The sequence below is a fragment of the Neopsephotus bourkii genome, unplaced genomic scaffold, assembly GCF_033783945.1.
Source record: "Neopsephotus bourkii isolate Nb327-2 ecotype Australia unplaced genomic scaffold, CSIRO-AGI_Nbou_v1 NB_1451, whole genome shotgun sequence".
NCBI lineage: Eukaryota > Metazoa > Chordata > Aves > Psittaciformes > Psittacidae > Neopsephotus > Neopsephotus bourkii.
The window spans coordinates 267,177-292,287 of record NW_026901928.1 but is presented as its reverse complement, the minus strand read 5'-3'; the positions used below and the strand labels follow the sequence as shown (position 1 = coordinate 292,287).

The following is a 25,111-nucleotide window of genomic DNA, read 5'->3' as shown; positions in this document are numbered from 1 at the left end:
TCCCACACTGAAAGTCAAAACCACAGCACTGCACCAGCTACTAAGAAGAAGAAAAATTACTGCTACTGCTGAACCCAGGACAGAAGTATACCCACCATGAGCTAGCACAGTCAAATATAGAAGTCAAAGTCAGGACCTGACATGATAAGAGTAGTTAAATCGCACACGCTGTATTATAATAAGTATTCTTTAGATCATTGTGAAAATCAGACAGTGCCACTGGCAGCCAAGGTTCTGTCAATTTCTCAATAAATAAATGTGACTACAAATTGTTTACAAATCAACACCAGCTTATGATGACGTTTCAGAGTCAAGCTCTTAACACTTAGGATGCAGCTAAATCAAATTCAAGTATAACTTATTCATGCAATTTTTCAAACAGTTATAACTGTGTAAAAATATATTTTTGTCACATAATACAATGAAGTGTTTCCATCATCATGTCTGGAAAGAAATTCAAACAAATAGAGGCTAAGCAAAAAGAAAACAGGCACAAATAAAATAATAATTTAAAAAAGCCATTTAAATGTAAGATTCATTAAAAAAACATATACCAGTAGGCATTCATAGACAACTATTTTATTATAAAGCATACAGACAAAAACCTCTGATATCTAAACCTTCTAGTGATGTGAATGGTGATTCAAACAGCAGAAGAGGCACAGTGCCTGAAAGTGAGGTTGTGAGAGTCCCACTAATTGCATTTCCATTCTCCAAAATATTTACTTGCAATTTGAAAAATTAAGCTTAATGTCTATATTCCTCATAACAATGGCCAGTTCTGAATTACAATTTTTCAGAAAGCTGCCTGGAAAAATCAGTATTTTCCTCATAAAATATAGCTTATTTCTCATTTTCTTAAATGTTCTCAAGAGGCTGTACCTTTAGCAAAAACAAAGCTGCATCCCAAAAATGACTACTATGACATTGTCTCCATATGGAACACATCTCGCTTATGCAAAACACAACAGAAAGGCTGTGTTAGATTCACAGCCTGAATCCTGTTATTATTCTAATTTCTCAGCCTAATTCTTTGCCCAGTATTCTGAGCTAAAGAGTCATCTTCATTTTGCTGTGTATGTATACATTAAACTTATGAGGTACAATGGCTTATTACTTGATAACTTGTGTTTCAATATAATGAGCATGCATACAGACCCAGCTGTGAGTTAAGAAAGTTTATCACCTCACCTGTCATATTACAGTATACAAGAAACGGTCCCAATGGGCCACTTCCATCTGAATCAATATTGAAAAAGCCTGAAGTATTCCCTCTGTGCTTATAGGCTTCACATGATTGCTCATAGATGGCTGTAAAAGAACACATTCTATCACAAATGTAATGGCATAATTTTACATTTTAGTCAGGGAATTAAGAAAAAAAAGCATGTGGAGCCTGGCAATGGGGAAAAGAAGATGTGTGTGTTCACTGCTAAAGAATACAGAAGAAATCACATAACCAGAACTATGTTTTCATTTGTTTCTGTAGAGCGCATTTGGTTTTATGTATTGAGGAGATCACAAGAGGTATTTTCAAGCATTTTCTCCCTTATTTCAATCTGGAAACTTCAGAGAGGAAACTGTAAGATGCAAGTGAGTAAATAGTTGTAACACCTGTGAAATAATGTGAATGCCAAGGGTATTACCTAGATCCTGCTGATCAGACTTGGAGGAAACAAACACTAACTACAGCAACTAAATCAGATTTTTACTGTTATTACATAAGAAAGAAGGCAGGCAGTGTTTCTAAGTGTTCTGATTGTCTCCTGGCATTATTTTTTTTTTTGGCTTTCATACTTCTTATTTTCCTTCCTATTTAAATAGAAGGGTGAATGACTCGTCAGACTGCAGTAAAAGAACTAAATAAGCAAAGACAAAATGAGAGCTCCTTGGTCCTATCTCATGTATACTTTGTATCAGCCAAAATGTAAAGAAAATTCTGCGATGACTTCTTTATGTTCAAAAACCTAAGAAAGGGACTTACGAGTCCACCTTTGTACTTAAACAAACAGGAAACACTGATGATAATGCTATAGCTAAACTGCATTAGCCCAACTTCTCCTTTAAGCGTTATAATGCTTCCAGCAGTCATATTGTTCTGGTCTTTCTTTTCAAAATTAGACTGTATGCTCTATCAGTTATTATCAGAACTTGAAAACACTCTGCCAAAAAAGAAAGAGCTGTTAAGTTCTGACAAAACAAAGAGTGATGAGAGCTATACAAATAAAAATATAACTCCATAGCAATTCTAGATTTTGATCTATATAAATTAAGTTTATTGAAATATTTTAAAAAAGTACTAGAACAGTGATATTTTTGAAAAACAAGGTAGCTCTAGGAAGACTGTGATTTCTGTATTTTTTTCGCTTGATGATTACTGATATTATAAGGCAACACCTATGAGAAAGATAATTCAGATTGCTAACTATGAAATATTCATAATACACAAATTATGCAATTTTCAATTGGAATTTGATGGTTTCTTAAGAAAATAGTTAAATTTAAACATGACAGATTCAATTATTCAATAATTGTCTTCAAACAGTGCTTCTGCTTCCAGATTTATTCTGTTTCCCAGAATACAGTTAAAGCAGTACAACTGTAGAGGATCTCCAGTGAAACTAGTTAAGTTACTTTCCTTTTTTTTTGTTTGTTTGGTTTTGTTTATTTGCTGGGGTTTGGGGTGGGTTTTTTTTTTGTTTGTTTGTTAGTTTTTTTGTTTGTTTGGGGTTTTGGGTTTTTTTTTAATTTTTTTTGTGGGTGTTGTTTTTGTTTGTTTGTTTGTTTGTGGGTGCTGGGTTTTTTAAATTTCTCCTAATCTAATTCCTGATTCAGCCAACTACATAAACACAGGTTTAGGTCTTAGTGCATGTGATTATACATGAATGTAGTCCCATTGTCTCTGAAAAAAATAATACTAACCGTTGTAATGAATAATGATGAATTAAACACATTTCTAAATGATTTGCTGATTCATAAAGTGAAGGCATATGGATGGAAGAGTATATTACTATCTCATATAAATTGTGAAAAATGTGAAACAGAAACAGATAAACTTTAGAACTTTCAATGACTTTTTGCTGCTACATATTTTATATTCTCAAGGCCTTTCCTTGAACCAACTTGTGAATGTTTACATGACTGAAAAATCTCCAAATATGAATGATCAATACTAATGTATATTTTTTTGGCAAAAAACATTCAACCAGAAGTGAAGAATAGTCAGAAAACATCTTAGATTTACGATAATGGCAAGTAGCTCCCGTGTATCCGGTATTGGCACAGTTGCAGTAGAAGCTGTTCCAGGACTGTGAGCACTCCCCACCATGTTCACAGTAATTAGGCAAACACCTAAAATGAAAAAAAAAAAAAAAGAAGAAGGGCATTTCACTCTTTTTTTCATTTATTTACATGTCACTTACCAAGGAATGCAAAAACATGGAAAAGAAGTACAATAACATGAAGTCCTCAAGCTCATTGGGAAAGATGTCAATACAATTACTAGAAAACCTAGAGAATTTCCTTTCATCTTTCCCACTACTCCTATTGCCTAGAATAAATATATTCACTATGTGATGAGCCTGTGAGAACAGAAATAAAGTATAAGTTGCATAATTGTTACTTATTACCATTCAGCTATCAGCAATTCAATACATACAAACCAGCGAAAGATTTACATGCTGATAATTCACTGGCAATTACTGCAACTGATAGGATTTCTTCAACAAGATATGTCACAACAAAGCAGCATCACAGTCACATCATTTTACAAACAATAGAAAATAATAAAAAAAAAATCAGAAAAGAAATAAAATTTACAATACCTGACAGCTGTTTCAGTAAATCAGTGCGTCAGTTCAGTCACAAGAGGTAACTACCAGTAAAGCAATTTTTTTATTCTGGTGGTATGAACAGAAACCTGACAAATTATGCCATCTTTCTTGTGGATTTAGAATGATTGATTGCAAAGAAAATTTGCCTGTAACTACTTAATGGTTAAGATTGCAGCACTATACCTAGATACATTGCAGAAGATGAAGAAAAACTCAAATTTATCTTTTTATAAAAGCAATTGAAAGTATACTGAAAAAGAGTGGCACACTTTAACTAATTTTTCATTAGCTTTTCAACTTAGAAATTAGTTAACATTCCAATTACAGTGAATGCATATGTATATGCATGTTTATGTAACAGAGCTCAAAACTATAAGAAGGCTTAGTTGTTGACATCAACCACAGGAAAAAGAAAAACAGGCCCACTAACATTCTCAGGATCCTAAAATACCTTTTAATTCATTCAAGAAATCTTAGCACGGTATTAAGTTAGGACTGTAAGAAGTCCAGCAGTTCACACACCTGCCCTATAAAAAATTCAGGAATTCAAGGCCTTTGTGTGTGCTCGGCTCGCTCCCTGAAATGTCTGTACGCCAATGCGCGCAGCATGGGAAATAAGCAGGAGGAGCTAGAAACCTGTGTTAAGTCGGGAGATTATGATCTGGTGGCAATTACAGAGACGTGGTGGGACAGCTCACATGACTGGAATATAGTCATGGAGGGCTATGTCCTTTTCAGGAAAGACAGGCCAGCCAGGCGGGGTGGTGGGGTTGCTCTTTATGCGCGAGAGCAGCTACAATGCGTTGAGTTCTGTCCGGGGACAGATGATGAGCGAGTCGAGAGTCTGTGGGTGAGAATTAAGGGGCAGGCTGGCAGGGGCGATACTGTTGTGGGGGTCTGTTACAGGCCACCGGATCAGGGTGAGGAAGTTGACGAGGCCTTCTACAGGCAGCTGAGAGCGGCCTCACAGTCACAGGCCGTGGTCGTCGTGGGGGATTTTAACTTCCCTGATGTTTGCTGGAAGGACTACTCGGCAACCCAGCTGCAGTCCAGGAGGTTCCTCCAGTGTATGGATGATAACTTCCTCATGCAAATGGTGGATGAGCCAACCAGGAGAGGTGTGCTGCTGGATCTCATCCTCACTAACAAGGAGGGTCTGGTTGAAGGAGTGAAGGTTGAGGGCTGCCTTGGTTGCAGCGACCACGAGATGGTAGAATTCAGGATCTTGTGTGGTAGGGTCAGTAGAATAGCAAGTAGAATCGCAACCCTGGACTTTAGCAGGGCAAACTTTGGCCTCTTCAAGCGATTGCTAGGGGAAATCCCGTGGGCTAGGCTGCTTGAAGGGAAAGGGGCCCAAGATAGTTGGTTGACGTTCAAGGACTGCTTTTTCCGAGCTCAAGATCGGAGCATCCCGACACGTAGGAAGTCAAGGAAGAGGGTCAGGAGACCTGCGTGGCTAAATAGGGAATTGCTCGGTATGCTCAAGTGGAAGAGGAGAGTTTACAGGTCATGGAAGGAAGGGCTGGCCACTTGGGAAGAATATAAGGCTGCTGCTAGAGGATGTAGGAAAGCTGCTAGGATGACTAAGGCCTCCTTGGAATTAAAGCTGGCGAGAGGGGTCAAGGACAGCAGAAAGAGCTTTTTCAAATACATGGCAGGTAAAACTAACACCAGAGGCAATGTAGGCCCGCTGATGAACGGGACGGGTGCCCTGGTGACAGAAGATACAGAGATGGCAGAGTTACTGAATGCCTTCTTTGTCTCTGTCTACTCTGCTGGAGGCAGTCCTGAAGAGCCCTGTACCGCTGAGACCTCGGATGAAGATAGGTCAACGGAGCGGTCTGCCTTAGTCAATGAGGAATGGGTTAAAGACCAGTTGAGCAATCTGGATATCCATAAATCCATGGGTCCAGATGGGATGCACCCGCGGGTGCTGAGGGAACTGGCTGAGGTCATTGCTAGACCGCTCTCCATCATCTTTACCAAGTCTTGGGAAACGGGAGAGGTGCCTGAGGACTGGAGGAAAGCAAATGTCACTCCTGTCTTCAAAAAGGGCAAGAAGGAGGACCCGGGTAACTATAGACCGGTTAGCCTCACCTCCATTCCTGGGAAAGTGATGGAACACCTTGTCCTTGGTGCCATCTTAAGGCATATCAAGGATAAGAGGGTTATGAGGGGCAGTCAACATGGCTTCACCAAGGGGAAGTCGTGCTTGACCAATCTCGTAGCCTTTTATGAGGAAATAACACGGTGGATGGATGATGGCAGAGCAGTGGATGTGGTCTACCTTGACTTCAGCAAAGCGTTTGACACGGTCTCCCACAGCATCCTTGCGGCTAAATTGAGGAAGTGTGGTCTGGATGATCGGGTAGTGAGGTGGACTGTGAACTGGCTGAAGGAGAGAAGCCAGAGAGTTGTAGTCTATGGGGTGGAGTCTAGTTGGAGGCCTGTATCTAGTGGAGTGCCTCAAGGGTCGGTACTGGGACCAGTATTATTTAATATATTCATCAACGATTTAGATGAGGGAATTGAGTGTACTATCAGCAAGTTTGCTGATGACACTAAGCTGGGAGGGGTGGCTGACACGCCAGAAGGCTGTGCTGCCATCCAGCGAGACCTGGACAGGCTGGAGAGCTGGGCGGGGAATAACTTGATGAAATATAACAAGGGAAAGTGTAGAGTCCTGCATCTGGGCAGGAACAACCCCAGGTTCCAGTATAGGCTGGGGAACGACCTGTTAGAGAGCAGTGTAGGGGAGAGGGACCTGGGGGTCCTGGTGGACGACAGGGTGACCATGAGCCGACACTGTGCCCTTGTGGCCAAGAAGGCCAATGGCATCCTGGGGTGTATTAGAAGGGGGGTGGTTAGTAGGTCGAGAGAGGTCCTCCTTCCCCTCTACTCTGCCCTGGTGAGACCTCATCTGGAATATTGTGTCCAGTTCTGGGCCCCTCAGTTTAAGAAGGACAGGGACCTGCTGGAGAGAGTCCAGCGCAGGGCAACTAAGATGATTAAGGGAGTGGAGCATCTCCCTTATGAGGAAAGACTGAGGGAGCTGGGTCTCTATAGTTTGGAGAAGAGGAGATTGAGGGGTGACCTTATTAGTGTATATAAATATATAAAGGGGGAGTGTCACGAGGATGGAGCCAGGCTCTTCTCAGTGGCAAACAATGAAAGGACAAGGGGTAATGGGTACAAATTGGAGCACAAGAGGTTCCACTTAAACCTGAGAAGAAACTTCTTCTCAGTGAGGGTATATAAATATATAAAGGGGGAGTGTCACGAGGATGGAGCCAGGCCCTTCTCAGTGGCAAATAATGAAAGGACAAGGGGTAATGGGTACAAATTGGAGCACAAGATGTTCCACTTAAACCTGAGAAGAAACTTCTTCTCAGTGAGGGTGACGGAACACTGGAACAGGCTGCCCAGGGAGGAATCTCCTTCTTTGGAGACATTCAAAACCCGCCTGGACACGTTCCTGTGTAACCTTATCTAGGTGTTCCTGCTCCGGCAGGGGGATTGTACTAGATGATCTTTTGAGGTCCCTTCCAATCTCTAACATACTATGATACTGTGATACTGTGATACTTCTGACTCCCAAGGAATTTTTATCTTTCTTTCTTTCTTTCATGTTTCTAACAAAGATATGCAGAGGTGTTCATAGAAAGGAAGAATAAAAAGAAGTAGCAGGTAAAGTGAAGGTAAAGTAAGTAAAGTGATATAGATCCCTATTTTCAAGAAATAAGTGATATTTTTTCAAGTGAAAGAGATGGTCTTGTATCCTATCTATTATTTCACTCACAGAATGTATTTGTAAGACAAGTTTGTAAATGATATATGTCTCAATGAGCTCTGGTTTGGAACATAAAAATGAATTTTAGCCACCAGGCTTATAAATGCTTTGATATTAACTCCTTTTTTGTAGCAATTTATTAAATGTGTATAGTAATAGTTCTTACTATAATGCTTTATTTTGCTTCCTACAGGTATGACTAGTTGTCAGCTATTATAAATACACAACTCCTCTAACGTAACTGCCATTCAGGTCTTTCAGTACATCCTCTGACTTCTGCTATGCTTGCATGTATTTTAGTCATAGTTTTTCTTGCCTTGCTTCTTTTCGATAAAGACATCACTATCTCCAAAGTGTGATTTACATGGTCCTTACTTGTACTGACTCCCTGTCCGTATTAATTAGTCATCCTAATTGTGTTCACAAAATTAAAAGCTTAGATAGAATTGATAATGCTTAAAACAACTTTAATAGAAATTCAAACAATGTGGAGCATATTTACATTACATTTTGCATCTTTCCTCTGTTTCAGAATGTGTATTAGAAAGTAACCACTAGTTACACAAAAGTGAAGCTATAATTATATGATATGCTGCAATTCTACCCAAAGCAAGATTCATAATGTTTTCTCTAAGGAAACTAACCTAATAAAAATATTTCTTATATTAGAAAAAGCATTTCTAATAGTTCATCTATAAAAGTTAATTTTTTGATTTGTTACTATGTTTGCTTAAAACAGAAAAAAAAGACAGCTGACAAGTATTTACCACATATTATTTGGTGGTATGCTTTTAAGAGTATGACACCTGAAAATGATACATGATTTAAAACAAAGATAGCAGGCTCATAATAATCATAAGCTAAAATTCAAAGCAGAACACTAATTCAGCAATATACTTTTGATAAAAAGGGGGAAAAGAAGAAATTCAGATGCCAAGTATCTGCTAAATACATTTTTGAGTACTATCATGGTCCCAAACTATGGGTAAAAAAATTTTAAAGAACAAATATTTTTTTCTTTCTTTAACCTTCAATTTAAAAAAAAAAAAGAAAAAATATGAAAATTGCTTCAGTGCCACTGTCTTTTTTTTCTTTTCTTTCTTTTTTTTTTCTTTTTTCTTTTCTTTTTTTATATTAAAATCATTTATTCTGGTTTCTGTAAAACACACAGCTGCTAGGACACCAACAGTAATAACACCTGGTAGGCAATCATATGTTTCTGTTTAGAGCTTGATGTGATTATGACAGATTCATCTGATATTCTCTCCTTAGACTAACTTTGTACGGCATTTAGAATTACGTTATTTTGTCACTGGTTTATGTATAATTAGTAGTTATAAAATCAATACATAACAGTGAAGGAGCTGAGACAACAGATATTAAGGAGAAACATATGAAGAGAATAAACTGCATGCCCAAGTAGCATATGAGCAATGGAACAATATAAAGATATTACACAATGAAAAGGCCATATGAAGGAGCATGGGAAGAGCAATGACTAGTGTCCTGGTTTCAGCTGGGCTAGAGTTAATTTTCTTCCTACTAGCTGGCATAGTGCTGTGTTTTGGCTTTCGTCTGAGAATATTGTTGATAACACAAGGATGCTTTAGTTGTTGCCCAGCAGTGTTTATCCTGGTCAAGGATTTTTCAGTCTCTCATGCTCTGCCAGTAAGGAAGGATACAAGAAGCCATGTTGGAAGCAGAAACAGGACAGCTGACCTGAACTATTCCATATCACAGCATGACGTACTCAGTATACAAACTGGGAGGAGTTACCTAGAAGGAACTGATCACTGCTTGGGTCAGGCTGCATATTGGTCACTGCGTAATAAACTTCTGTTTATTTTTTTTCCTTTTCTCCTTTCAAATGCATATCTCTCTCCTTGTTACTTCCCTTAGGAGTAGCACTAGTAGGTTGTAGTTTAGTTATTAGACTGTTTTTATCTCAACACACAGGTTTTATGTTCTTCAGTTTTCCTCCCCATCCTACCCAGAGAGGCGGAAAGAGGAAGGATGAGTGAGTGGCTGTGTGGTACTTAGTTGCCAGCTATTTTGACAACTAGAAGGAGTCATAATAACTTTAGCATAGGAGCAGGAATTGAAAAGGTATTTTAAATGTGTGTGTGTATATATATACACATAAATGAATATATATTTACATCAGATAAATAATTGGCTTAAGAGATTTTTTCCATTTATTTACTCTGCATATGAATTCAGAGGAATATGTAAAAAGTAATTTTTATTTGTGTTCATGCTCTTTAAATGTGTAAAACTATTATATTTAGTGATTCATTTTTTTTCTACTACTAAAGCCATCAATAAAAACAGAATTCAGGTCATATTTTATTATTTGGTATTTTAGATGAAAAGCCTCCCATAAAGACTCCAAAACAGAGAAGTGTTTGGTTTGCCCTCAGCTGTATGAGGGATACCTACCACCAGGAGCACAGTGGAAAAAATGTTGATTATTTCAGCTTTGGGCAACCAAAGACATGTCAAAATCATTGGAGGAAGAAAATATTTTCTCACAAATTATATAATGCACAAGATCATAGAATCATAGAATAGTTAGGGTTGGAAAGGACCTTAAGATCATCTGGTTCCAACCCCCCTGCCATGGCCAGGGACACCACACAGTAAATCATGTCACCCAAAACTCAGTCCAACCTGGCCTTGAACACTGCCAGGGATGGAGCATTTACAATTTCCTTGGGCAACCCATTCCAGTGCCTCACCACCTTCATAGTAAAGAACTTCTTTCTTATATCTAACCCAAACTTCCCCTGTTTAAGTTTGAACCCGTTACCCCTTGTCCTATCACTGCAGTCCCTAATGAAGAGTCCCTCCCCAGCACCCTTATAGGCCCCCTTCAGATACTGGAAGGCTGGTCTGAGGTCTCCCATGCAGCCTTCTCTTCTCCAGGCTGAACAGGCCCTACCTTCTCAGCCTGTCTTCATATGAGAGGTGCTTGAGCTCAAGCTACCCATCAGAAATCGTTTAATATATGTAAGGAATGTTAATGTGGCAAAAAGAATGTATCTTATCAATTGGGATTTATGATGAGATGTAGAATTAGTCTGATAAAGAGAAACATGAAGCTGCAGATGCAAAATAAATGTGACTCTGCAGAAACTGGAAAGAAATAGTCCCTGGAGCAAGCTGGCACAAGACCAGGAAGGCTTTTCACAAACAGTCTATTCTGAAATAAAAGATAGCAATTGTAATAAAATTAATATAAATGGGTGTATTAAATTTGTATTTGTATAAGTTAGGAAGACATATGGTAAGCATTCTGAGTGTCGAAGACTGAATGCGCAGAGTTAGTGTTAGAAAGGTCCAATCATCAAGATAAAAGAGGACACAGTGTTAGCAAATCTTAGGAAAAAAAAAACCCCAACCAACCAAAAGGCTTCTATAAAGACTTTTTTAAACTTTTTTCTTTTTTTTTTTTTTTTTTCCTTTGGTATCCATACATAAATTTGACGAAATATAAGAGTAACATAAAATTAAAAAAAAATAATAAAAAAACTTTAATACAGTGCCAGAAAGTAATCAAAACACTTTGAAAAAGAGTATGGCTGGGAAATTTAAGTGGCTTATACAAGTCCATAGTGAAAAAAACTTCTGCGGCAGTGTTACTGACACAAAATAAGGATGATAACTATTTTCATATGCAATAAAAATTCAGCAAGATAAAAATATAAGTAAATAGAACCCCTTTGATGCCCTGCTTAAAAAAAAACCCAAAACCAAAAATTACATTTATGATATTTGGAATATTGCAAATAATGCTGGATTTCTATATCTTGAGATTCAGATAGTGACTTTACACATATTTATACATGTTAATTTATTTTTAAAACTCCACATGTATACACATAATATGGGCATTCAAAATCTGAAAGGAACTGAAATCACTACATGTAAAAATACATCATCTTCCTTAAAAAATTTAGGTAAAATATTTCTGTATCCATGGAAGAAGAAGTGGTTCCTTAACCACAGCTCTGAGATTAGCATTTTGAGAGGTCCCCAGTTACACTGCACATTGAAAAACCAGGGACAGAAATTCTCAGCAATTGTATTGTGAACCAACTAAGTGACATTTTGCACTCATAATCTTGCTTACATCTATTTTGTATTCGACTAAGAATATACAGATCTCCACACCCCCTGCTGACCATGCTATTTCTGATACAGGCCACGATGTCATTGGGTTTCTTTGCTGCCTGGGCACAAGCTGGCTCATATTCAGCAGCTGTCAGTCAGCGTCCCTCTCCTGAGCAGCTTTCCAGCCACACTTCCCCCAGCCTCTAGCTTTGCATGGGGTTGCTGTGGCCCGTGTGCAGGACCCAGAACTTTATTTGGTTGAACCTCACGCAGCTGACCACAGCTTATTGATCCAACCTATTCAGATCCCTCTGCAAAGCCTTCCTCCCCTCCAGCAGATCAACATTGCAATCTCGGTGTCTGCCTAGTTTCTCCCCCCCCCCCCCAACCTATTTCTTGAAGTGTTATAATTTAAAAGCCAGACTTTTTAAGATAAAATGGCAACTTCTGAGGACTAGAAATTTAGGGGGTGGGGGAGAAGTGTTTATAAGCACAAGTACATCTTTCCCCTGCCTGTTTTGTCATTTTAGTGTATCCTTTCTGCTTTGTTCAAGGCAATCTTTTCTAGATTAAAGCAGACTTTGCGCAAATGCCTGTGTCTGCATTCTTCTGAGTCTACAGCAGAAAACTTCTTTCATTTCCATTTGCTTGTCTCTCCTCTCGCCAGCAGCCTCTGCCATTCTGCAACACACATTTTGGATCATCCTCTGCCTTCTCCATGCTGAAATCCAGCGTCTCTGTCTAGCATTTACATTTCAAGGAAGGAAGATAGTCTTTCCACCATGCAGAGGGAGTCCTTTCAACTAGTTACACTCTTTTGGATCATAAAATCATAGAATAGTTGGGGTTGAAAAGGACTGTAAGACCATCTAGTTGCAACCTCCCTGCCATGGACAGATGCCAATACCATCTATTGCAAGTTATTAGACTAGTTCTGACCATAGTCTATGGAAGACTGCCCACTCACTGTGATGAATACTGTCTACTGTGTTTCTGGATCGGTAGAATATACAAAACAGCAATAACCTGTAAAGAACATAGCATTTCAAAGGATGAATTGAACTACCTGTCACAGAAGGGGGTTTGTCTATAGCTTTACTTGAAAAGAATATAAGATACTTAAAATTTGCCAGAAACATAAAATAATTTTAACCTTAGTTGCTTCAATTTTTTTTTCCCAGTGCATGGAAATCTAATTGCTTTGCTATGTTTACTGAGCTTATTCTATTCTGGAATTCTTACAAAAGAAACAGCATGCCATTTTGCAACTGTTCTGTTCTTCATCATTCAGTATTGGAAACAAAACATTCAAATAAATAAATAGTGAGTAAATATTATTTTCTTACCTGTCTATAATGCCACATAAATCTATCTGAAGGTCACTGAAATTGCCAAAAACATTTTGCTGAATTGAGATCATATCCACTACTTTGTTATCAATGGAAATAAGTCGCATGCATCCTTGAAAGCCACCAAATGAGGTATTACATTCAGAAATGTTTCCAGTGGTAGGGCAGCCTGAAAGAAGCATAAGACCTGGAGCTGAAAAAAGTATTTTGTTTAAAAATTTATATATTCCAAAAGTAGACTGAACTATGATATTTTATAGGTATTGTAAACTTTGTGGGTGGAAGACTTTAGCCAGAAGCTCTTCTTATTAGGCATGGTGGTGCAACTATAAAGAAAAATTTCTGTGCAGTCTTACTGTTCTTTAAAGCATATGCAAACGCATCACTAAAACTTTTGGTAAAAACTCAAGTAGAAGTTCCAAAGCAATGAATGGAATCAATATCTGAACAGACTGACTGACTAAGCTTAGTCACAAAATTTTAGTTTACAAGATGCACATGATTTGGAGCTAACTAAAGTCAAGTAAGACAAAAAGGATAGTTACTAAATACAGTGATTTTAATTTATCAAGATGTCCAGAAGATTCTAGGAAGTACTGAAAAAAATTTCTTGATGCAGATCATCAATGATTCAACTAGGAGTGATCTTCTGCTGGACCTGCCACATCTGTGTAACGAAGAAATGGTTGAAAATGTGAAGGTCAAGGACACTCTTGGTTGCATCAAACATAAGGATGTGGCACTTATGATACACAGAGAAGAGAATAAGAAAAAACAGCAGAATTACAACCTTTGACTTCAGAGAAGACAGTTTGATCTGTTCAGGACCTGCTTTGAGGATCACACTGGAAATTGCTTTGGAGAGCAAAAGTGCTGGATATTTTTTCAACAAAAAGCTCTTTGGTGCATAAGAAAAGTCCATGATGATATCAAAATAGCTAAGAAAGTGTGGCAGAAAACCTCCAAACATAAACATGGAGCTCCTGAATAAGTGAGGGCAGGGGACCTTGTGAAAAGGTTCTTGTGAAGAACTGGTTTTGTAAGGATTTTTTTTCTTCAGTCTTCATTGATAAAACTAATCCTTAGGCTTCCCATGTCCTAGCAGAGTATGGAGAAAAAGAGTCCAAGGAGCACCTTCAGGAGCTGGCTGGTGTCATTAGAACAATTGCCATTATCATTGTGAAGCCATTGTAACTCTAATATTCAAAAGGGCCTGGCCATTTAATAGGTTTCTTGATGACTGGAAAAGGCAGATGTTACACTCATCTTCAAGAAAGGCAAGAAGGAGGGCACAGGAACCTAGAGGTCCATCAGCCTTACAGCAGTCACTGGCAAGTTCGAAGAGCAAAGCCTCAGAATCCATTTTTATGCACGTGAAGGATAAGAAGGTATCTGGGTAACTTTAGCTTCAAAGCTAAATAATGCTGGACCAAGCTTTTTTTTGTTTAATTTGCTGAGGTGACAGGCACTGTGTACAAAAGTAAAGCAGTGAGCATGGCACGCCATGACTTCAGTAAAGCCCCTAACAGTTTCCTATAGTCTCCCTCTCAGCTGATTGAAGATATATGGGTGGGATAAGTGGATAACTGATGATGCAAAGTCCTGCTTCACATCAGTGAACGGAGGGTCCTTCAGATATCAGTACTGCAAGCTATTCTGTTTAATGTCTTCATTAATGACATGGATGATAGGAAAGAGTGAACTTGCAGCATGGCTGTGCCTGCCACCGAGTTGGGGTCAGGGGTCAGGTTTTTGGAAGGGAGGGCTGCATCTCAGAGGAACATGGGCAAGCTAAAGAAATAAACTGACAGGAATGCCATGAAGTTCAGTAACAAGAAGTTTAAGGTCTTTAATATGAGATGGAACGATTCCATGCAACTCTCCAGCTGAAGGATAACTACCTAGATCCACAAAGAAAGGGCTGGGGTCCTGGTGGCCAGCAGGTGGTCCATAAGCCAGGAATGTGCTCTTACAGCACAGAAGGCCAGTGGCATTCTGGGCTGTATTATCAAGAGTACAAGCAGCAGAACTGAGGATGTGGTCCTTCTCTTTATATGGCATTTGTGAGATCACATGTGGAGTGCTGTAGTTCCAGACTCCTCAGTAGAAGAAAGGCATTGAATTATAGCATTCCACAATAAAATGGTAAAATAAATCCTGTAATTTCTTTTAAAAATTCAACACTCATTTGAAAATGAGGTCCTGGCACTAGAGGTCATGATGAAAAATAAAAATTAAAATAAAAAAAAAGGAACAAAAAATCCGGAGCAGGCAAAGTTTATATCTTGTAGCTATTCTACAAAATTGCATTTCAGTTTTTGTGTGTGTCTCTTTGCAAAAGTTGTCTGCCAGTTCTATTACAGAAAAGGCTGAAGCTTTGGCTTCAGTATTAATAGTATTAATAAAACTGCTATTCCTTTTAATTGAGGGCCAAATACTAAAGATAGCAAAAAATCCTTCAATAATATTTACAGGTTTTGTGTATTAAAAAAATCTTTTTTTGCACTTGTAGTTGTAATGAGTTATTCCCAGAATTGAGGAGAAGAAGTATATCCTTGCTGACAGCATGACTAGAAATTGTGCTGACATAAAGCTAAAGTATTTTCATGTTTATTACACACTCTCCTGGCTGAGGATACACAATTCTTGCATACTTTTCATTCATTAAAACAAGAAAACTGACAATCATATCCCCAGGAAACCTCTCCTGGAAGGCTGATACTCAAGTTTTAAGAACCAGCAAGAAAGAAAAAACAAGGTAAATATTCATATAAATTTAAAAAGAAAGTCAAAATGCATTGTCTGCATTTTGACAGTGGTATATAACATAAAATTTTAAGAAAGAATTTTCTAAAGTCAGAAACCTTCTGGAAGTTCTCCCAAAGTTTGTATTGCATGCTTAAGCTGCTGATTTCAGCTACAAAGCGGAAATGAGAGACACCGAAGGGTCTAGTGCAGCTAGTGCTTTTAGTGTTGGAATTAGTTTCCCCCTCTGACCCTCTAAAAGATAAAGAGAAATGTCCTTGTACAACTTAATTGAATATGCTGGTGTTTGCAACTACCCAAATCTCTCCTGTTCTGTGCACCTCTGCCATTAACCCTGAAATCCTTCAGATCACCTAATGAGAGATTTGGGATCTTGAAGAAACACTGAAGGAAAATAAAATAAAATAAAAATAAAAAATAAAAAAAACCCACTGAAAACAAAAAAATCCCCCCAAAACCAAAACAAACCACAAAACCCCCAAAATAGAGGTGGTTTTTTTTGCTGTTCAATCCAATATTCTGTACCTTTCTCTGATTATCTACCAGCTCAAGAGGTATTTATAACAGGAAGGCTATCTGTGAGACGTGAAATGTCAAATGGATGCTCATGTTCCTATGTTTACAGTCTGCTTGTGAGCATGGAATTTCTTTATAACCTGCTAATTCAACTGAACTGATCTGTGGACAATGACTTGGTCCATATTTATTTAGGGTTTTGTATACATTTTTAAGTTTTCTCACAAACCTGAGAATTGTTATATTAAAAAATAATTAAGTTATTAATTCCTAAGCTACTAAGAGATGAAGCATTAGGCTAATGTAGAATAATGTATTCAGATGTTGTTTAACATTGTTATTATGCAGTCCATTCGCAACTGACTTAGATATTACAACCTTCTCTATCAGTAGCAATATATTTAATTAATGACAAAATCACTTGGTGAAGATAACTGTCAATATTCTTAGGGAAATGAAGATATCAAAAAAGTAGATTTTAGGCACAAGTTGTATTCCTCAAACATGGGAAAGTTGCATCACTGTAGTAAAAGAAGAAAATAAAAAATTGAGAGTTTCTGTTAAGAGGATACTTTCACAAGTAAGTAAGCAGTAACTTAAGCTGAAAACTTGAAGTTATCCCAGTGGAATATTCTCACAAAAAATTTATTTAGCTACACAATACATATGCCAGACCTTTGTGTGTCTGTCTGACTATCAGCCACATTATATTCAACTATGAGAGCATGATTACAGAAAATTATGTTCAAAAAAGTGACCAAGGAGTAAGGGTTAAAAATTATTCTACACAACATAATAAAATTCTAAGGAAACACATCCTCAAAAATATCATAGCAGTGCCTGAAAACTGGATCATTTGAATGATATCCAAGCTAGGCAAAGACTTAAGGCAAGCCAAATAATTCACACTATCTGATCAAATATGTCAGAAAAAAAAATAATGTTTAACTGTTGGATATTGTCAGCATAAATAAACATATTTCACCTCCAAAGTAGAAAGCATCTCCTGAATAAATTTGCAGAGGTATGGAGGCATGAGCAGATGCGGTCACATCATTGTCCACTATTACACTGATACGATTCCTTTTGACAGACAAGGATACAGAATGCCACTGGCCATTATTCAACCCAGCACCTAGAAGGAAAATAAAAGAAAAATTAAATATAAACATCCATTATTTGTTATACTACTTGAATGTTACAGACTCAAAAGGAGGAGAGATCAGTAATTACAGCCCACATAAAAATCCCACATGATAGTGAAAGGAAGAGAAAATTAATAAAGAACACAAATGTCCCTTGTGAAGACAGAACCTTTGTCCATTCCCTCGCTCACATCTGATATAGAAAAAATAAAACTACTTTCATGAATAAGCCTTACTGTTGTAATACTCCTAATTATCAGGAATACATCCAAGTAATACATCCATTTAAAGTCGTGGCTATAAAAAAACATCCTTCCAATCTAAGAAGGGTATCATTAAGATATCATTATGATGGCTGATACAGTATTTTACATGCAATACACATTTTTACTTCACTATTACAACGGATTTCTTCATCTTTCGAAATCAAGGGTCAAACATTCAAATAACAAAATCCTGTTAAAAGCTTCAGCAACAGTCATGCCAATGTCACAAAATTATGTTCCTTTTAGTTGTCTCTTTTATTGCAAATATATAGGAAAATTTTCTTGAAATGTAGCCTCCAACAGCAATTTACATTACCTTTGGCTCTGCAGGTGTAAGATATGACACAGCAATAAATCTAAAGTCCTAATTCTGGAAAGCACTTGCATATATAATCTTCAATAAATTCTATAGGGCAGTATGTAAGCACATTATTGCCCTTAAGAAGTGCTCTAGGTCAGTCATGTTTTTGAGTGTTCCTCAGAACACAGATAATTCTGTTGGTGAAGAACAAAGAATACAGCCTTTTAGAATTATGTAAAATCTTTGCTTGACTGCAGAGCACCTATGATTTGTGATCTGTGTTTTCCTTCTTGAAATGTCATGTATTTACATACTCTGTCCAGAATGCCTTGTATATTGTAGAGAAACAGTCCACCAATTAACTGATTATTCAAATGGGAAACAAATAAAAATAGAAAGATAAGAATCTCTAAATAGCTAAATTACAAAACAAATAAAAATAGAAAGATGAGACTATTCAGGTAGCTAAATCACATCAAAATCAGAATTCATATGTTAACTCCAACAGTCTAAAAACAAGATCAAGATACAATCAAGAGATAAATCTTTATAGTATAGACTATATATACTCCATAAAGTCATTTGTCACACTGTTTTTAAGATTAGCAATTTGAAAGAATAATCAAAAAAAGAAACATTTTCCTACTTACTTAATTCCTTCTTTATAGCTTCCATCCCCAGCTATCAAAAGGCCTAGCTTCTTTCACCTCATGTCTAAGATTAAGCAAGCAGGTTTTTTATTGTTAGAGGTACTTCAGGTGAATGAAGTTTTCCTCAGTCACATCTCTGCTATATGTTTTCTTTAGCAATCATAAAATCATACAATAATTTGGCCCTATGGGAACCTTTAAAAATACCCAGTCCAGTCTCCCACCTATGTGCAAGGACTTCTTTTACTAGCTCAGGTTGCTGAAAGCCTCTTACAACCTGACCTTGGGCATTTCCAGTGGTAGCACATCTAAATCTAAACTCTTTCAATTCAAAACTGTTACCCTTTGTCTTGTCAATGCAGGCCCTGGGGGGAAAAAAATAAATAAATCTCTATTCTTATTCACAGAATCATACAATCATACAATCATAGAAGCATAAATGGTTTGGGTTGGAAGGGGCCTTGAAGGTCATCTAATTCCAACCCCCTGCCGCAGGCAGTGACACCTTCCACAAGACCAGGTTGCTCAAAGCCCTGTGCAATTTGGCCTTGAACACTTCCAGCTATGAGTCACTGAAAGGTCATAATAAGGTGTCACTGAAAAGCCACAACAAGGTTCCGAAAGCCTTCTGTTCTCCAGGCTGAACAACAACTCCCTCAACCTTTCCTCATAGAAGAAGTGTTCCAGCCCTCTGGTCAATTTTGCGGGCCTCCTCTAGACCCATCCCAAAAGGTCCATGGTTTTCTTCTGCTGGGAACCCCACAGTTGGATGCAGGACTCTGGGTGGGGTCTCATGAAAGTGCAATAGAGGGAGAAAATCACCTCCCTTGACCTGTTGGTCATGTGTCTTGCTATGCAACCCAGAATACAGTTCACTTTCTGGGCTGCAAGCACACACTGACAAGCTATATCCAAGTTTTCATCATTTTTCAGTATCTGTAAATATTTCCATGCAGGGCTGCTCTCAATCCATTCATCTCCAGATCTGTATTAATAATGGTGATAGCGCTGACACAGATGCAGGCTTTACACTTTGCCTGTTGAACTTTATGAGGTTCACACGAGCCCACTCCTAAAGCCTGCCAAGATCCCTCTGGGTGGCATCCCTTCCTCTAGTGAATCAACAGCACCACTCAGCTTAGTGTCATCAGCAAACTTATTGAGGATGTACCCAATCCCACTACCTCTGTCATTACTGAAAATTTGAAATATAACAGTAAGTTCTGTAATTTTATTTCAGTTGTTGGAAGTATAATTGCTTTTAATTCTTAGTTTTGCATCCTGTTCCAATATTTTCTTCTGGTGAGAAAGCCATATTCTAAATACTGAAATATTTAACTGTAAAGGTAGGTAAGGCATAAAGAATGAGGCTGAATGAATGACTGAAGTAGATACATTTTTTTGGTTACTGGAAAATTGATTATATGAATTTTGCACTTTTTGGTTTGTTCACTATAGTTTATCACACAGACCTACTACATGATTTTGGGATGGATATTTAATCTCCCTTTCATACCGGCTGGCATGATTAAAGATACTAACCTATGTTCATATAGCTCAAGTTAAGACTTTCCAAAGTCCCTTTCATTAAGTCTGGGGACTGAGGAATTCTATTGTGATGGAATAAGTCACTCCTGATAAAAAACACTGTCATAGCAGTTGAATTGAGAAACTTAAGTAAATTCATATTTGCTTGTATGACATCAAAACAATGGAGGCCAACAGACTAGTATTTCCATTCCATTTGAAAAACATATAACTGGTGTTCTACTAGGAGTTTTAAAATGCTTCATCAGAAACAAGTGAGGAAAAGAAAAGCACTTAAATTTTTAGCACATAAGAAACTAGTTATTACAAGATATCCATTTATCCCCATTAGTAGTATATTCATTATTTTAATATCTAAATTCTAAAAGAAAAGGGTCTGCGGAACAACTTGCAGAACGACGACATATAATCTTAGGAACACACATATAAAATAAAATGTATATAATTTATTAGATCAGTGACAAACAAACAAACAATAAACTAGTTTAGGAAAAGTAATGTATAGATTAGTCTGAAATATAACCACTGAATGCAGTGATTAACATCCCTTAATTAAAAGTTGCACAGAAATTAAAAGCTGCTTAGAAAGACAGGGTCATATGAAGAAACTGAGTAATAAGAACTCAAACATGTAATTCAGTAACTCAATACATGCAATGCAATTTAGTTTCATAATTCAAAATGGATTGACTTTCTGTTATTTCTTTTTTCATGTGTTATTTCGTTTTAAATATTTGATGACAAGCTTGCAAAGCAAGCTACAAAGCAAAGATATTAAGCAACTATTCTGTAAAAGGATACAGCTTATAATTCAATCACTCATGAATTAACATGCCATTCTCCTTGTTTTTATATGGTTGAAGAAATCTTTAAAAAGCATGATAATGAATTTAAGAGCTGTGCAATAAAGAAATATGCACTCATTTAATTATCAAATAGTCTGTGATTGTGTGTGTGTGTGTGTGTGTTTGTGTGTGTGTGTGTGTGTGTGTGTGTGTGAAAGTCAGGTCATAAGTCCTTGCCTGCAAGGGAACAAACCTGTCCAGCCATCCATAATTTAATTACTCAGTCTTCAAATGCAGAATTGCTTCAGTGAGTGTAACAATAAACACTTTAAAAACTCCAGAAAAAGTTCCCTATACGGTCTTATTAGATAACTTCTTTCTCGTAAAAGAATAAGATGGTTTTGCAGTATTTTCTGAACTTACCAAGACAAACACAATTCTTCCTGTTAGATTTTATGAAGAATAAGCCTAGCATAGCATGAACATTAAATTCTGTTTCACTGTAGTGTCAAGATTTATTTTGGGCTGTTTCAGCTAATATATTATGTATTGTGTTCCAACTTTGAAATTGAATAAAATGCTCTGTGTTCAAGCCTACAGACGTTCAAACTGCCACCACCTTCAGCTGGTCTGTTAAAATGACATTGCATGGCAATAGCTGCAATTGCAATAGCTCCCCAAAAGCCAAATTCATCACTTTTAACTTCGTACCACTGACATTCTTACTAAGGAATTGACATTTTCAAATGGTGAGCCTAGGGAAACCTCTTGCCATTAAAATGGTAATCTGTGCATCAGTTATTTTAGATTACAAATACCAGGGCTGATCCTATTATCATCCACAGAAACAGGATCAAAGTATTTATGTAAATTTCAGCATTATCTGTGGTCATTATTGGCTTAGAGTCTTTTCCTGAATTAAAATAATCAACTGATTAAAAATTTATTTTTAATCATTATACACCTGTAGAAACACAATGAGCTTCAGAGTTTGGTTTGACTTTTTATTTTTCCTTTTTTCAGCCCCTCAAAGCAATTTTCATTTTGTATCAGGAACTGAAGTATGGAATCAAACTAAGAGAAACAGAAGCACAGAACTAAGATCAAGGGGGCCTCATCTTCAAGTCCTGTGGCTGTTTCTTTGCTCTGCTTGGCTCCGCTTTGTTCTTTTTGTCTGCCTTAAACTGCCAAGCATATGATTTCTGAATAAATCAGGTTAGTAATTTTTTTTTTTATTTAATACCAAATATATACTTTTTAGGAAATTTCTTCCTTTTTTACATAACTTTTTTAATCCTGTGAAGTCTGAAATAGATTTGGAAGCTTTAGTTGTTATGATGTTTTATTTTTTTTATTTTATGAATTATTTTACTATTTATAATTTATTTTTATGCCAGTAACTTCTTAGCTTACTTATTGTGTGTGTCCTTGCCCAAGGCAAACTAGCAATAAGCAACCTCATTAAAAACTTTATATTCTGGCTTGAGAACACCCCTGAAATATGCCTTTTGTTTTGTTCCTGTCAGTCCAATGAATATAACTTATGCAAGGTTGAGTTCTTCACACATTCAGGTCCTTAACTTGCCTTCTAATTACCAATGGCAAATGCAGTTGTTATTCACCTTTTAATTCAGTTTATGCATTATATTCCATATATATATCCATATATATATATGGAACTAACTTGGCTTCATTTTCACTGATAATCCTGCTTTATTATTACGAAATATGATTGTGTACCACTCAAAATAAACCTATGATCAACTGATGCTTTCAGTACCATCACTGTGTTTTTTTGCAGCCAAATTATCCATTGCTTCTAGGAAATGTTCCTCCAGCTATTAGGTCTCTGTTACATGATTTCATACAGAAACCACACCAATCCCACCCTAACTTCCTCATCTTCATATATTTTTTGTAATGACAATTTTATCCTCACCAAGAAAGGGGCAAAATTCAATTGTTTACATAAAGGATGAGAAACTCTGAGGAGGCTGTGGTGCATGGAATGTCAAAGCATAGTATACTACCAATGAAGTGCTGCTAGGTGAAGGTATTGATATTATCACATGCTGATATTACTGCTTTTTACCATTATTTAAAAAGTTGTGAAATATTGAGATGACGTCAGCTCTGTCCTGGTCTTACATTTCATGAAAGAAGGAGCCAGCAGTCTTGTTGTCCTCACATCTAGTGCATAAATATGTATGCAAACACATACAAACAACTTTCCTTTGCAGTCTGTATTATTGCAAGTAATTTCTACTCAGTCATGGAGGAAAAAAAAAACCCAACATAGATACAGGTTTATGAGAAAAGAAAGTATTTATAAACATTTGATATTAAAATTCACACCCGTAGAACAGGCTTACACACATACTAGTCATAAAACTTGTCAAGAATGAAGGTACAAATTTGAATGACTTTATAATAACCATAATAAACTTTTTTATGTATAGGAATCTTGGAATTTTTTTTTTTTTTTTTTTACTTATTACCTGCAGTGATGTCACTCAGTGCTTTTCCTGGTTTATGAAGACTGATTTTAAGTTTCCCATCACTCAGATATAAAAGGAAACCACTTGAAGCCTGGTGTACTTTACTAGATAACAGAAGCCCCTCCTTGTTCCAGGTGCGAAACTGGAAACTGACGAATACTTCGTCTTGCCCCGATGTCCCTGGCAGTGCCAGATAGCTACTGGGGCTCAGAAAAGTGACAGGAACCACCTGTGGCTCTGAACATGAGAAGGATATGTTGCCCTAGAAATAAAAGAAAGATAGATGTCATTAGGAACATTGGGGGAAGAAAAGTCATGAGAACTTTGGTATGGAAACTACAGAATTTCAAAGCATTGTGCATAGAACCTAATATTTGTAACACTTGAATGCATTAGTCTAAAAATCGTGCGTGAGTATGAAAGAACATCATGAGTTTGAGAAATGTGTACCTAGCCGTTTGACCAGAACAGACATATCTGCCTGAGCAGAGAGTGGCAGGGATCAAGAGAATGACGTAAAAATCCTAATTTATATGGGTTATTTATTGATACTTCAGGAGTTAGACATACCTGCTTGCTTTCTATTTTGGTTCAGCCTCTGGAGGTTTTAGGGACTTGACAAATTACTGAACATCCCATAAAATGCCACTGAATGCAAAGTTTGGTACAAATATTTGTATAGGTCTAAATGCTAGTATGCTACTGATTGTTTGAGGGAGTGTTAAATTTGAGAAAAAAAAAAGAAATCATTTCCCAAACCAAGGAGCAGTTTCTCTAAATCAGTGTACTGTCCCCAGTATTTGTTTCCACAAATGGAAAAAATTCCACACATAAACTCTAGCTACTTACAAATGTAAACCACATACTTCATAAATCAAAATGAAACGTTTTCAAGAGTGGCCATATGGGCCAGATCACGAGTTGTGTTTAGACACCTAGTCTTTATTTTGTGCTTGACTTCTTCTGAAATCACTGGTTCTTGGATACCTAAATAAGCTCATGGATGAGTTCATTGACAAACTCTGAATTTAACTTGCATTTATGGTTGTACTGAGTGATATATGTAAGACTGGAAAGGGAACAATGCATTTTTTTGCATCTGGTGTAAGAGTTAGTCAATACATTTTGACTCTTGATTGTGCACAATATGACTTGCTAACACCCTTTGTACCCTAACTAATTTGTTCTGTAAAGGAGATTACTAAAAGCTTAATGTCTTTAGAACTCAAAGTACATTTAACTTCTGTTCAACACAGATAACTTTTAAACTTTTGAACATATGTAAAATTTTTACTTTATAGTAAAAAGGAAAATACTTTCTAGCCCCTGGCATGGCAAGACATTAAATTTTATCTGGTCTTATTTTTCTTCAAAGAAAAAATATAAATAGATAAAAACTCTGTGCCATGAACTCAGCTGTAGAGACATGAATCATCAACTGAATTGACCCAGTGAAAAGGCAGTCATCAGATTAATAAACCTAGTTAAATGCTAAAAGCTTACCATCTGCAGATTCTCCTTCCATGTCTGGACAGCTGCCTGATACTGTAT

General features: G+C 37.0%; 1 protein-coding gene and 1 long non-coding RNA gene across 4 annotated transcripts in view; one reads left to right on the top strand and one right to left on the bottom strand.

The window, feature by feature from the left end:
* The window catches only part of CNTNAP4 (contactin associated protein family member 4), a 240,696-nt gene that overhangs the window by 51,492 nt on the left and 164,093 nt on the right, over positions 1–25,111 (bottom strand). For all 3 annotated transcript variants that reach the window (XM_061368831.1, XM_061368830.1, XM_061368832.1), the window contains 5 exons: positions 23,561–23,822; positions 17,353–17,502; positions 13,083–13,254; positions 3,245–3,351; positions 1,192–1,311 (listed from right to left, as the gene is read on the bottom strand). In XM_061368831.1, the coding sequence (XP_061224815.1) occupies positions 1,192–1,311; positions 3,245–3,351; positions 13,083–13,254; positions 17,353–17,502; positions 23,561–23,822 (811 nt within the window). The remainder of the gene's footprint in view (positions 1–1,191; positions 1,312–3,244; positions 3,352–13,082; positions 13,255–17,352; positions 17,503–23,560; positions 23,823–25,111) is intronic.
* Positions 1,491–23,816, top strand: LOC133220594 (uncharacterized). The gene is made up of 3 exons (XR_009727764.1): positions 1,491–1,593; positions 22,096–22,277; positions 23,695–23,816. It is a non-coding gene; the product is annotated as an uncharacterized LOC133220594 (long non-coding RNA).